Below are 12,973 nucleotides of genomic sequence, written 5' to 3'. Positions count from 1 at the left end.
CCGTGGACGTAGACAAATTAGCCGAATCACATTAAATTTTTGTGTTCTTCTTTTTTATTTTTTTTTCTATTTTTCACCATTAATCATTGTACAGATTCCAACAAATGTAACTATGTCAACGTGAGTGTTTAATTCATTGAACATGTGACTTTTCAAAGCCATAACATGAGAGAATTTTACAAAGGAAAAAATTTGGGTTATTTGATTGAAAAAATTAGCTTGAATCGAATTAGTCATAAGTTTCTGATTGATTTTTTTTCAAAAAAAGGACAATAAAGTTGCAGCAACCTTAATAGCGTATTTGAAAACTAAAGAGGAAAAAACCGCAATTTAGGCTCAATATATCTCAATGATGTTCAAAATTCAATGAGATATGATCCATCGGAATCTAAAAGTGGACCGACCATTTTGAAAACATGAAAATTCAGTTCCACTGTGTATATGAGGAAACAATTTTGTGCGTGGCCTTTGGCGTCATTGGCAGAGGAAGTCCATGCATTTACGAGTTTCGCCTTTACATGTCTAGTAATGGAACAAAATATGAGCTGTTCGCCAGCTCCATCGATGGAGACGCCATGATACTTTAAATGCCCAACTTACTGACTCCATGCAAATCCATCTCTTAAACTTAAGAACAATCGTACCGTTACCTCAGCAAGGAACTTGAGTGTTGCATTTATGCAGAAACCGTACACTTAATTTGCGCTTTGTATGCTTGTATTTGATGTTACATGTGAGATCTAGTGACTTATTAGCTGTAATATGGATGCATATGCAGGGCTTCAGGACGATATCGACCCATTCTACAATCTTCCCCTAGGGCCCCGATTCATAATTTTGAGTCGTTACACTTCATTTCATAAGTTATTGGACTTAGATCATGATGCCGCAGACACAAGAAAGCGCTTGGCACAATTAATTAATTTGGTTGATTAATACTCACTCTCAAGTGTCATGAAGAAGTGGCATAATCAGGCCTCAGATTAGGTGAGGGCAAAGGGCAAGGTCATGTGCCCTTAAGTAAGTGTATGGCATATGCTCTTTGTTAAAGCGACATGACAGACCATATATATGCATCAACGCTCGGTTCATATTTATTCACATTGAGCGTGTGACCGCTTTTCTCAGGCCACCATAGCTTCTATATTTCTGAACTAGGCTTTTCTTTGGCCCGCATTTACTTCACGTGGTACCACGAACTTAATAGGGTCTACTAAGCTTTCGCATTAAAGCAAGAGCAAATTTCCGATAGATTCATCAGTCTAAATTTTATTTGTTATAAATGAATCCTTCCGTGTATGGACTGGCAACTGTAACTTCTTACTCACGCATCGTTGTGATATATACCCGTTCCGTCTTATTGGACGCAAAAAATAAATTTTAATTTCCCTCTTTCCAATTCCTGTATTTCGCCATGATTGTAGTTCTTTCTTATGGCTAGGTAGGCAGGAAGACAAGTCATTGGAGAGGAAATGAGTGAAAAAAAAATGGCTGATGTTGCATCTCATCATATGTCACATTCTATTTCTTTGAAGGAGATGCCAGAGTCCACGTGATTCTCATACAATGATATATCACATGTATGCAGGTGTGCAACGCATTAGAAATGTAGTGATTGAAAAGAGGGATGAAAGGAAATTAACAAGAGAAATGAAAACAGCCTCCTGGAGAGGCACGCTCTTCTTGATAAACTTATGTTAATTACGCCGCACATGGATATGCCGTCGGCAACTGTTTATTTAATACAAGTAAAATGGGAGGCAGAGAATGCCTAACTTCAACAACCAATCCACAACTTAGTTTCTCATTTGTCTGGGTTTTTGATTGCTTTCAAGTTAACGGTTTCTTCACAGGCAAGATTCAAGAGAGAGGGTGGTTGGTTTTGATATCTACCCGTTTCTTGTAATTAACAAACCGTTCCAATGTGCTCTCACACACAAAAATCAACACGTAACAAATATCTTATCAGCCGAACCTTGAAAAGACTAGAAATAAATGGCCCCTTCTGTTAGCTTGCATTAAATTGGCTCACTTAGCCACCTCTTGGATGCAATGCTAGTATACGTCGCAATTTGTTCTAATGTCTTCACCATACGGGGAAAAAACAAAAAAAAAAAAAAAATGAAAAAACGATAGTGACATATTGTGGTGGAGATTGTCGATGGCCCTATCAACTGAGTTACACATGTGGGGGTGGATATAGCCAGCTTCCGTTATCTGTGGGAAGCCAGTGTTTGCGTATGGTCCCCTCAAGCTACACCCCCTTGTTGTGGGGGAAAGGACCAAACTCTCCCTTTAATGAATAGTAAATGGTCCAGTTCGTTTAAATTTTCGCTTTTGGGAAAGGATTAAGAAAATTTGAGATTCTTAATTTTTCTTTGTGTTGCAGGTTAAAGTGACCGTGAAAAGGTCTTGTACATTTTTTTGCTTTTTGCTGTTCTTATTTTTCTGGAGACCAGACCTTGATGTGCAGAAAATTAGTAATTTTTAGGAATACAGATGATATGACGCATACTATGAGTCAGGGAGCAACTCTGGGCTCCTCCTTGATTTAGGGGAAGAAAAAAGGAGATAAAGGTAGAATTTGCCTTTAAATATTGCAACGTTAAGCCCAGCTACTAAAGGGTTACCATATTTTTGGAATTGCCATTTTTCTTCCAAGCTCTGCTTGTTTTGGTATAAGAAGCTGCACATACGAAAAGTGGGAAATAGTACAAGTACCAACAGCGAATGCGACTCTAAGCCATGGAAAGATCCTTACCTTTTATATCTAATTTTTGTCCGCTAACCAATCAGACTGAGGGTTACATTAGAGCATTTAAACCAAGTCATCACATTAGAGCTTGGCAAAATATGATAATTAAGTTATAAAAATATGATAATTTCCATTTATATAGTGAAACAGGTAAGTAGTCCTAACTTGGTGAGTATGGTCATTACTAGCAATGGACTAATGATTTAGTGAACATCCTAGAAAGCAACAGCATCCTCAACCTTATATTGGAATAAACTTTGCTAAAATACAAGGGTATTATAGGCTAAGCCATAATTGGTGTCGACTGGGAGGCGCCAAGAAACTAAAAAGTAGGCTAATTGAATGTATCGGAGGCGTTGGTATCGACTTTCAACTACTCAAGACCCCTCCTCACAACTGCCCTAGTTTAAACGTCAAAGAAGGTTTTACAAACCTCAACCCTCCTTAAAAAAAAAAGAAAAGAAAGTCCTTTCTCCAACCCTCAACTGCATAATATTTACATGACCAACTGCATCCACTCCTTTCTCTCCACCTTTTTAAACCCCCCACCCCCTCTACCATTCTCTTCATGACATACCACGCCTCACACACACAATAACACACACCACTCCTCTCTCCCTCTCTCTCTCTCTCTCTCTCTCTCTCTCATGGGGGCTCAACGCCATTTCCAACCAATATCGAAATGCAGCTCCGACGGTCGAGCCAATCAGACAGTGGCGGCAGACTTAGATGGCACGCTTCTTGTGTCCCGAAGCGCATTTCCCTACTTCATGCTTGTGGCACTTGAAGCTGGTAGCCTTGTGAGGGCAATCCTCCTCCTAGCATCGGTTCCACTAGTGTATTTCATTTACTTGTTCATTTCGGAGTCGCTAGCCATTAAAATCTTTATCTATATGGCTTTTGCGGGACTCAAAGTTAGAGAGATTGAGCTTGTTTCGAGGTCAGTCCTGCCCAAGTTCTATGCTGAGGATGTGCACCCCGAGAGTTGGAGAGTGTTTAATTCCTTTGGGAAGAGGTATATCATTACTGCCAATCCTAGAATTATGGTGGAACCCTTTGTGAAGACCTATATGGGTGCCGATAAGGTTCTTGGGACCGAGTTGGAAGTATCGAACTCCGGAAGGGCGACTGGGTTTGTGAAGAAACCAGGAGTTTTGGTTGGGGAACATAAGAAAGCGGCAGTGCAGCAAGAATTTGGCATGAATTTGCCAGATGTGGGCCTGGGAGATAGAGATACGGATCATGATTTCATGTCCTTATGCAAGGTTCGATTTCCACACCCAGTCATTTTCTTTCGCCTTTTTTGTTTTTCTCCCTTTCGTTTTCTTCCCTTGTGGTGGTGATGAGATTTTAATTTGGATGAGCTGTTTCTTAACTCCACATTTTGGTACAACAATTGAAACATGCAGAGTTACCTGTCATATTTTTCTATTTTTCTTAGTTTGGTGGGAGCTTTTATGGGAACAATGTTTTGTTCATGAGCATCTCTCTTTTCGGTTTTGAACAAGTTTTAAATTTTAATGGTCCACGGGCACTTATCTACGCTCAACTGTCTAACGGGTCTCTGTTCCCTGGGGCCTCATGCTTTTCTCTTCTCCATTCTTTTTTCTGAAGTACAACAATTAACAACATGGTCCCGTCGCCATTAATAAAATTTGATCCATCATGCATGTTTCATTTCCGAGATCCTCATGAAAGAAATATGAAGAATAAATCACACCACATATAGTTTTCTGCTCATTCAGCTTTCATGCAAGTGGCGATGGACAATGACAATGACAATGGTTTAATCATGAATCCTTTTGGTTCTTATGATTACTTATGCGAGATCTCTTGTATATATTTAATAATTATATTCAGCTTCATCCCATCCCAAATTAATGATTTCAGGTTTTATCGGTTGGGTAAATTAGTTTTGGCATATGTTATTGCAGGAAGGATACATGGTGCCAAGGACAAAATGTGAGCCACTACCAAGGAACAAGCTTCTGAGTCCAGTCATTTTTCACGAGGGACGTTTGGTTCAGAGACCCACCCCTGTGGCTGCCCTGTTGACTTTCTTATGGATGCCAATTGGGATCATTCTCTCCATCCTTAGGGTCTACCTCAACATTCCCTTGCCAGAGCGTATTGTGAGGTACAATTACAAGATCCTGGGAATCAAGCTTATTGTTAAGGGTACACCTCCTCCCCCGCCAAAGGGAGGCCAAAGTGGAGTCCTCTTCGTTTGCAACCATAGGACAGTTTTGGACCCCGTGGTCACGGCTGTGGCTTTAGGCAGAAAAATCAGCTGTGTCACTTACAGTATTAGCAAATTCTCGGAGCTAATTTCTCCAATCAAAGCCGTTGCACTATCCAGGGAGAGAGAAAAGGATGCAGCAAATATCAAGCGCTTACTTGAAGAAGGTGATTTAGTAATTTGTCCGGAGGGAACTACATGTAGAGAGCCATTTCTGTTGAGATTTAGCGCCCTTTTTGCTGAGCTCACTGATAGAATTGTGCCTGTTGCCATTAATACCAAGCAGAGCGTGTTTTATGGCACGTCAACCCGGGGTTATAAGTTGTTGGATCCTTACTTCGTGTTCATGAATCCAATGCCCACCTACGAGATCACCTTCTTGAATCAGCTGCCCGCCGAGCTCACTTGCAAAGGTGGGAAATCCCCAATCGAAGTTGCAAATTACATCCAGAGGGTGCTGGCTGGAACCCTTGGCTTTGAGTGCACTAACTTGACCAGGAAGGACAAATACGCCACACTTGCCGGAACAGACGGCAGTGTTCCGTTCAAGAACGAAAAGGAAAAGGAAAAGGCTTGAGAACTGAAAGTGATTCAAAGTAAATTAATTAGTCTCATGATTTTCTATTGTTTTACATATATTATATGCCGGAATCATTATCATGACAATGAACTCCGATTGTGATGATAATAAATTGTTGTGATTATAAAAATAATAGTTTCTTATATTGTCGTGGAGACAAGTCAACGGTCATTTTTTTTAAGTTTTTGAAAATAAATTTTATCTGGACAAGTTTCACCTTAGAGTCGCTTTGTGGGAGCGGGTGGTCGCTGCACCAACATGGAGAGGATAGCGTACTTGCACGATTGAGGATTGGCTTGATAGAAAGAATGAGTCAGAAGAAATTAAGAAATTAAGAGGGACTCACCTTTCAATTCAGATAGTTGGTTATCTATTCCTACCTGTTAGTACCAGACTACCAGTTGCTTGTACGACCTCTAGTTCAAGGCCACTGGACGGTAGAATGAGAAAAAAATAATAATAATATTATTATTAAGGGGCATCAGAGTAAAAACCAAAAAGGGCCTGGAGGCAAACCCAGGCCCAGGCCCTTCCATATTGGGCCAAATGAAAGGTTAAAACGCCTGGAGTGCTTAAAAAGAGTTTTTTTTTTTAAATTAAAAACTGAGAAGAACTTTGTATTTTCTTAATTTCTATTCCTTTTAATTACAGGGTTGTGCTGAAATTTCTTATTTTAATTTCTCCTCGAGTTGAACTTTCCAAAAATGGATGAAGAAGTAAAATGTTTTTGGCTGATAATATGGTTAGAAGCAAGAACACAAGGGAGTTGGGAGTGGAGTAAATTTACCCAAAAATAGAATGGGGTTTGGCAATTAGGATTCCCAATCCCTTTCCCTGTAATCTTCACTCTCAACTGCAAATCCTAAGGCGAGTCAATTGTGAATACCTACCAAGTACCAAGCAAGAAGGGTCTTTACCAGATCAAAACCTTTGGCCTACACGCACGCCGTCTTCCTAGAAATGGAGGACGGAAACCCCTATTTTGGAGCTGCCCATCGTCCTCACGACCGAATCAAGCTCAACGTCGGTGGCAAACTCTTCGAGACCACTATTTCTACTATTCGCTCCGGCGGCCCTGATTCACTCCTTCAAGCCCTCTCCGCCCGCCCCATCGACGACTCCAACCCCGTTTTCATCGACCGTGACCCTGAGATCTTCTCCGTCCTCCTCTCTGTCCTTCGAACCAATCGTATTCCCTCCACCGCTCGCCGATTCTCCAAGCAAGAACTCACCGATGAAGCCCTCTACTACGGCATCGAGTCTCGTCTCAAATCTGCCATGTTGCCCCCTCCCCTCTCCGGGATCGACGCCTCTGTTGTCGCCACCATCCGCCCTGCCTCTGATGGCCTTCCCTCTGCTTTCACTGCTGGTGCCGGTGACGGTTCCTTGTGGATTGCTCATGGCGGTCAGATCTCCGCCTATGATTGCAATTTGGCCCATGCCGGCACTATTCGGACTCACATCAACGATATCACATCCATCCGCCGCCTCTGGCCGGATGTAGCCGCCGTTGGATCGGATACTGCGGCTGGGCTTCACATATACGACATATCCGGCGGACGTCATGTAGCGTCTGCGCACTGGACTGATCCCTCCGATCCTAGGATATACAAGGCTCTGGTGTCCGCGATCGCAGACTCTCCAAATTCTGTATATGCGTCGTTCTATTGTCGTCACAAAGAGAATTGCATCCTCGTAATTGACAAGTCCACGCTCCAGGTCGTGTCGGAAATTGGTCGCCAGTCCGGCAATTCCATGAAGACCATGGGTGCCGGAAAACTGACTTACATGCCAAGCTCCAGCCTCATCTTTGCCAGTGCCGTCACTTCAGGTGCGTTCGGGTACTCGGGCTGTATCAGGCTGTGGGACCCTAGGTCCGGCGAGGTGGTTTGGGAGACGACCGAGCCAGGGTCGGGGCGAAGCTGTAGGTTTGGGGATTCGTTCGCTGATGTGGACGTGGATGCGGATGAGTCAACCATGTTCAAGGTTTGCTCCAAATCGGGGGATGTAGGAATGGCAGATTTGCGTAAATTAGGAGAAGACCCGTGGGTGTATTTGAGAGACAATAACCCTAGCATGGCACATAAGGGTGGAGGTGACAGCAGCAGTGTGATACATTGTTACAGAAAGCAAGTTTTTGTTGCGCGAGGAGGAGGCCTAGAGGTTTGGTCTCAAGTAGAGGATAAAGAAACAGAGGAGGAGAGGGAGAATATGGTTTCTGAAGGGTCTTATAGGAGGAATTATGTTGATAAGTTGGATGATTTAGAGAGGGGTACCATAACGAAAATGGAAGGTGGTGGGGATAGGCTATTTATTAGTAGAGAAGATGTCGAAGGGATTGAAGTGTGGGAAAGCTCCAATTTCTCAGGTGCAGTTTCGGTTTTATAATCCAAGCTAGGAGCTGCTTTTTGAAATTTTGTTGAATTTGGGTCTTCTTTTCATCGCCCTCAGATATATTGTATCAGAAAAGATGTAATTCCAAGCAATTTTTGAATCACAATGCAGTTAAGCTCCTCTTCTGTTCTCACGAATGCACCCTCTAATCTCAGCACGTTAGCACCAATGGTTTTTTCTCCTAAAACAAACTTGTAAAAAACCGTGATTTATTATTATTATTATTATCATTTGCCTGTATACTCTTGAACATTTTCAGGACAGTTTATCCCATCAAATTATTGCATGAATCTTTAATAACATTAATCAAGTGGCATATGGCAATGGTCAGATGTTCAACAACAATAATAGCATCCTAAGTGATGGCAAGCACACAGATGGCTCTGGTGTCAGGGGGACGGTATCTTGGGGGCTAGAGGAAGTTAGCTGGAGACTCCTATTTTCTTCCTATGGATGCATTCCTCCCCCAAGTCGCCTGGAAATTTCTTCTATGATCCCTCTTTTAGTACAAAATTCACCAAACCCAGTTCCCCTCAAAACCTGTTATCTGATTTCTTCTGCAATCTGTTGTGCTCCCTCATTATCTATATGCAGAATAATTCCAGTTTGCTCAAGCTAAAGATCTGTATTCTTTGAGTGATTCAGAGTGTCACCCATTCTTGGAGGTAGGTCTCTTTTTCAATGTCTGAGTAATTTTTTTTTTTTTAATTTAACATTAATACATCTTCTATTCTTCTTAGCTCATCTGTGCTTGGAACTTATTCTTTTTACTGTTAGTGCTGTGATTGCAACTTGAGTGGCTTCTCCTACCATTTTCTACAAATTCTGTTTTTAACTCTTTTTTTAAAATAAAAATTTTTGTTGTTCAACAGAAAGCAGAGGTGAAATCTGCCCTTGGCAGCTTTTTCATGGGTTATTGAACTGCCTTTCGTTTTTTCATAAGTCAGCAATTGGTTTTAGCCCATCTAATGAAGGGTTCAAAGTAAAACACTTGCGGGCATCTCCTTGTCAACAAAGATGCCCCTGGAAATTAATTGATCCCAATTCCAATTGGCATAAGCTGAGTCATATTAATAGAAAGCTGTTTTGACAACGAGTGTGTGAAAATATAATGCATGTGGTATTTGAGCAATTGCTTTGTGCAAATGGCAGAGCAAAAACAAGAGGTTTGTAAATTATTCATTCATTGTTTTTCCATTTTGTTTCTTGTGTATACATGGTGGTTCTTGTATGAGCTGATATACTAGCGGGCTATGCCATGTGGGTGGTGATGGCATCCTTAACAAATGTTTGGATGCTTGTGTTCACATCTGCAGCTGCTATTGTCGACATTGTTCTTGGGCGCTGCAATCATAATGCCTTTAGGCATGACCTTCCTTGTTGCTTTCATGAGTGACTATTGGATGATCTTGTTCTCGAGTCTTGCCTATAGCCTTGTAAGTTTCTAGAACCTCCCTCTTTTTTTGAGAATTTTGTATGAATGATATTGAATCATTTATGCCATTTGCTTTAATTATAATAAACTACACCAAAATAGTTTATGTAGTTTTTCTATATTTAGTCTCATTCAGTAGGGAAAACAGGAAGAATGATCAGGGAGTGTTTAAGAATCTAATCAAAATACGGTTATTCAATCATGGTGTCATGTAGCATTCAAACTTGTTTATGTTTTGTTTTCCATAGCTTCATTTTTTCAAATGGATGAACATGCTTTTAATTAGCCAAAACCAAGCATCTGTGTCACAGTTTTGACAATGAAGAAAGGGATTTTGAATGTTCTGGCTTTTTAAAGCTGCCTTACATTATCATTGACCAACCAACGAAATTTACAATTGGTAGGCCTCATGATAAAGATTCCCATATGAGTTCATAATATTTGAAATAAACCTTGGATTGTTTTTTTTGGGTAGACCAACTGCTGCCTCGGCGGGACAAATGTAGCATCATAGTTGGGTAGACCAACTGAGTTAGTCAAAACATGTATCTGCATATGGAACATTTTAAAGCTGCATTATGTTTGAAAGGAGTCTCTGGCCCAGCATCTGGAGTTAAATTTATCTCTCTAGTGTTCACTACTTAGAAATGTGGGGGCTCAAGTGTTCTACAACAAATGTCCATAGGTAGGACTATTTGTTGACTCCATCTATGGTTAAAGTGTTATAAATATTTAATGCTTGATTATCTCTGTCACTATAGTCCTATGAAAAACATATCCTTATCATTCTTGGAGTCCTAATTTTGCTGGCACTTCATTTTAGGAAGTCATGGAGGTGGCCCTGTTGTTGGTTTGCCCCATTGTAATGGAAATCAAAATAAAACTTTATAGGTTTGTAATAATACAGGTGGCATGTGCTATGCATGTATACAGAATTAGAGGGTGCATACCTAATTTGATATTATTGGAAGAGCATGTCATTTAGATTACTTTAAGTCACACCATGTGAAGTGATAGCTTTTATTATGATCTTGGATAGACCTGAATGTTGAAGAAAGATTTATCTACCTGACTTAAGTAGTTAGGATATAATGCTTTGTTATTGTGCCTAGGCCCACAGTCAATAACACTGTTGTAGTCTCACTTATTTATCCAACTAATTCAACCCCTATTTATTCCATTATTGAAAGACTTGCTGTTAGTGGAATTTCTTCTATTTAAGCCATTTCTTCTGTCTGCAGGGACTCAGCTTCTTGGCAAGGTCAACACCACCTGTTCTTTCTAATGCAACGGGGTCCTGTAGTTTATACCAGCCAGAATGCATTGGCAACACCCAAGGAGTCCTGTTCTGTACAGCATTAGCCCTTATAGCTGTTGGGATATCTGGTCATATAACCTCCTTAGGATCATTCTTTACTGAACAAGGAAAAATCCAAACACCCAGTGATCAAATTGATATGAAAAGGAAGGTGCCTTGACAAAATGTTGGCTCCTTTCTTATGACCCTTCTCCCAGTGATTGGAGGTTGTGCTCTTGCATATATAAAGCCATGGTCTGTTAGTTTGGGGTTCCAGCATTAGTTATGCTGTCTGCAACACTTCTGTTCTTGAGCTGGTTATGTTTGTATAGATGTGCTAAACCGAAGGGTAGTCCACTGACTCCACTCACAAGTTAAAACAGTGTTCAGAATCTTTGTGCCCTCCATGTCCAAGACATTCCACAGCCCTCCAAGGGAGCTAGTCAGCTCTATGAAAAATAGTACTTTGGTTGTGCAGCTTGGGCAACAGACCATGGGGCTCAGGTTCTCTTCTCTTCTGACACCCACTCCGTCCTCTCTTGTTGACTTATTCAAGAAAACTCATCTATAAGAACCCAAAACATAGATTTTCAGGCATATCTGGCATTAACTCTGCATGGCACCAAGCGAGGTTCCCAATTTCAATTTGGTGACAGTTGTTCAACCCCGCCTGTATCATTGGTTGTCTCTGTGGCCTAGTCTATCAGCCTGTGGGACATATAAATAAAGAGAATAAGAGAGAAACTGCCATGTTAAGTTGTAGCTTAAAAAACTGCATTGTGCTTTACGTGGTACTCAGTTATGATGCTTTGTGCAATAGAATTTAGTGTGGTTTATGGGTTACAAAAAACTCTATCCATGTTTTCTTGTATGGTTGATGCGCGGTGCTTAGATGAGGTTGTCATTGTATTGCCAAGCCAAACTTTAGAACAACAAGAGCAGCATAGATGGAGACTTTGCAGAGTGAGAGGTCAAGGAAACCGAAATAATTGTATGCACGATTTCCATGTGGATTTGAGGGCCTGGAACTGTACAGGAACTGTTCCTGTTGACAGTACTATTGTATGCTCCGACCAAGAAGAGTGAGCCCGGCATGCGTCTACAAATCATGTCTGGATCGACCAGCTAGGTGCTCCTTGTGAGTGGCAACCACATTTTGGGCACGCTGTACTTGCCTCCTCATCTCCTGTTCGCTCTAAGAATGCCATGCCATGCCCCAAACTTCTAGCAGCAGTTCCTGCTCCCTCTGAGGCTGCTGGAAATGCTGTCAACCGCCCTCCTCTGCACAAAACTGCTTTACCAATCAAGAATGGGCACATTTCTCCCGCACAGCAGCCCAAGTCGCTCACCCATCAGCCAACCGGTGCGATAAAGGTGAGAACAGATAGCTGATAGGTGAAGTCTCTTTCTTGTGGTCTTTCCTGTTTCTTTGCGTGAAACCTGACTAGAATGAAGGGGGATTCCTGGGATCCACTTGCGCCTTCTTTTGCTGCAAGAGTGTTCACTGTTGGAGTGCCAGGAGATTTGAAAGCGAGGGATTAAAGTGGGGAGATTGCCTTAACTGGCCACATTGAAGTTGTACCAACATGGGTGACCTTCATAATTGTTGGGGTTGTGATCTCCATTGGAAACACTTGCGTTTTTGAGCAAGCAAATATTTTGGTTGCTTCCTCAGTTTCTCCATCTTGGGGCTGTTGATGGGATTTCAAGCTCTCTAGCATTGCCAGTTTCTTCCGTGGTCCATACTGTTTTGTATGAGATGGCAGCTGCTAAAGTAGAGGCTCGAAGGCTAGATGTGGTTAAGAGCCACGGTTTACTTAACAAATCCGACTGCTTCCTCAGTTCCTACTTCTTGGGAGCCTCCATGGAACTTTTGATAATAGCATTGAGTGATTCTTCACTGATTAGGTTACTCGATGAGGGAACTACTTGTGTTTCTTCACCAATGTCGTATTTAGAGCAGGATTTGTCGGTAGTGTTTTTTCAGTATATATGACAGGCAAGGGTTTGTTGTCTTATCGCCCCGGTCCCAAACAATCACCTTAACTCCTGGAATCAATTAGCAAAAAATTATGTCTCATTAGCAATCCCATCATTCTGTCATGGTGGAACAGTCTCACAAGCTCTGAGAACTTGAGATTAGGTATTTGGACATTGGCTATTCGGTTTGATGTCACAACCTGTTCAAAGGTTACTCCTTGAGTTGTTTCAATGCTGCATGTGAGTTTAGAAAAAGCTGTGACTTTTAAATTTAGTTAGCATGGACACCCTCA

The 12,973-nt window shown here is 41.4% G+C and overlaps 2 protein-coding genes across 2 annotated transcripts; both read left to right on the top strand.

The window, feature by feature from the left end:
* The first annotated feature begins 3,237 nt into the window (after positions 1 to 3,237).
* On the top strand, positions 3,238 to 5,717 carry LOC100264832 (glycerol-3-phosphate 2-O-acyltransferase 6). The gene is made up of 2 exons (XM_002279055.5): positions 3,238 to 4,020; positions 4,690 to 5,717. The coding sequence occupies exons 1-2, from the start codon at positions 3,403 to 3,405 to the stop codon at positions 5,569 to 5,571; spliced, it is 1,500 nt and encodes a 499-aa protein (XP_002279091.1). The 5' UTR covers positions 3,238 to 3,402; the 3' UTR covers positions 5,572 to 5,717.
* A 444-nt stretch (positions 5,718 to 6,161) lies between these two features.
* LOC100242542 (protein ENDOPLASMIC RETICULUM-ARRESTED PEN3) lies at positions 6,162 to 8,088 on the top strand. The gene has a single exon (XM_002279021.4). The coding sequence runs from the start codon at positions 6,535 to 6,537 to the stop codon at positions 7,960 to 7,962; it is 1,428 nt and encodes a 475-aa protein (XP_002279057.1). The 5' UTR covers positions 6,162 to 6,534; the 3' UTR covers positions 7,963 to 8,088.
* The last annotated feature ends 4,885 nt before the right edge of the window (positions 8,089 to 12,973 follow it).

Source organism: Vitis vinifera, chromosome 8, assembly GCF_030704535.1.
Source record: "Vitis vinifera cultivar Pinot Noir 40024 chromosome 8, ASM3070453v1".
NCBI classification, from domain to species: Eukaryota; Viridiplantae; Streptophyta; class Magnoliopsida; order Vitales; family Vitaceae; genus Vitis; species Vitis vinifera.
This window is presented reverse-complemented; position numbering and strand designations above follow the sequence as displayed.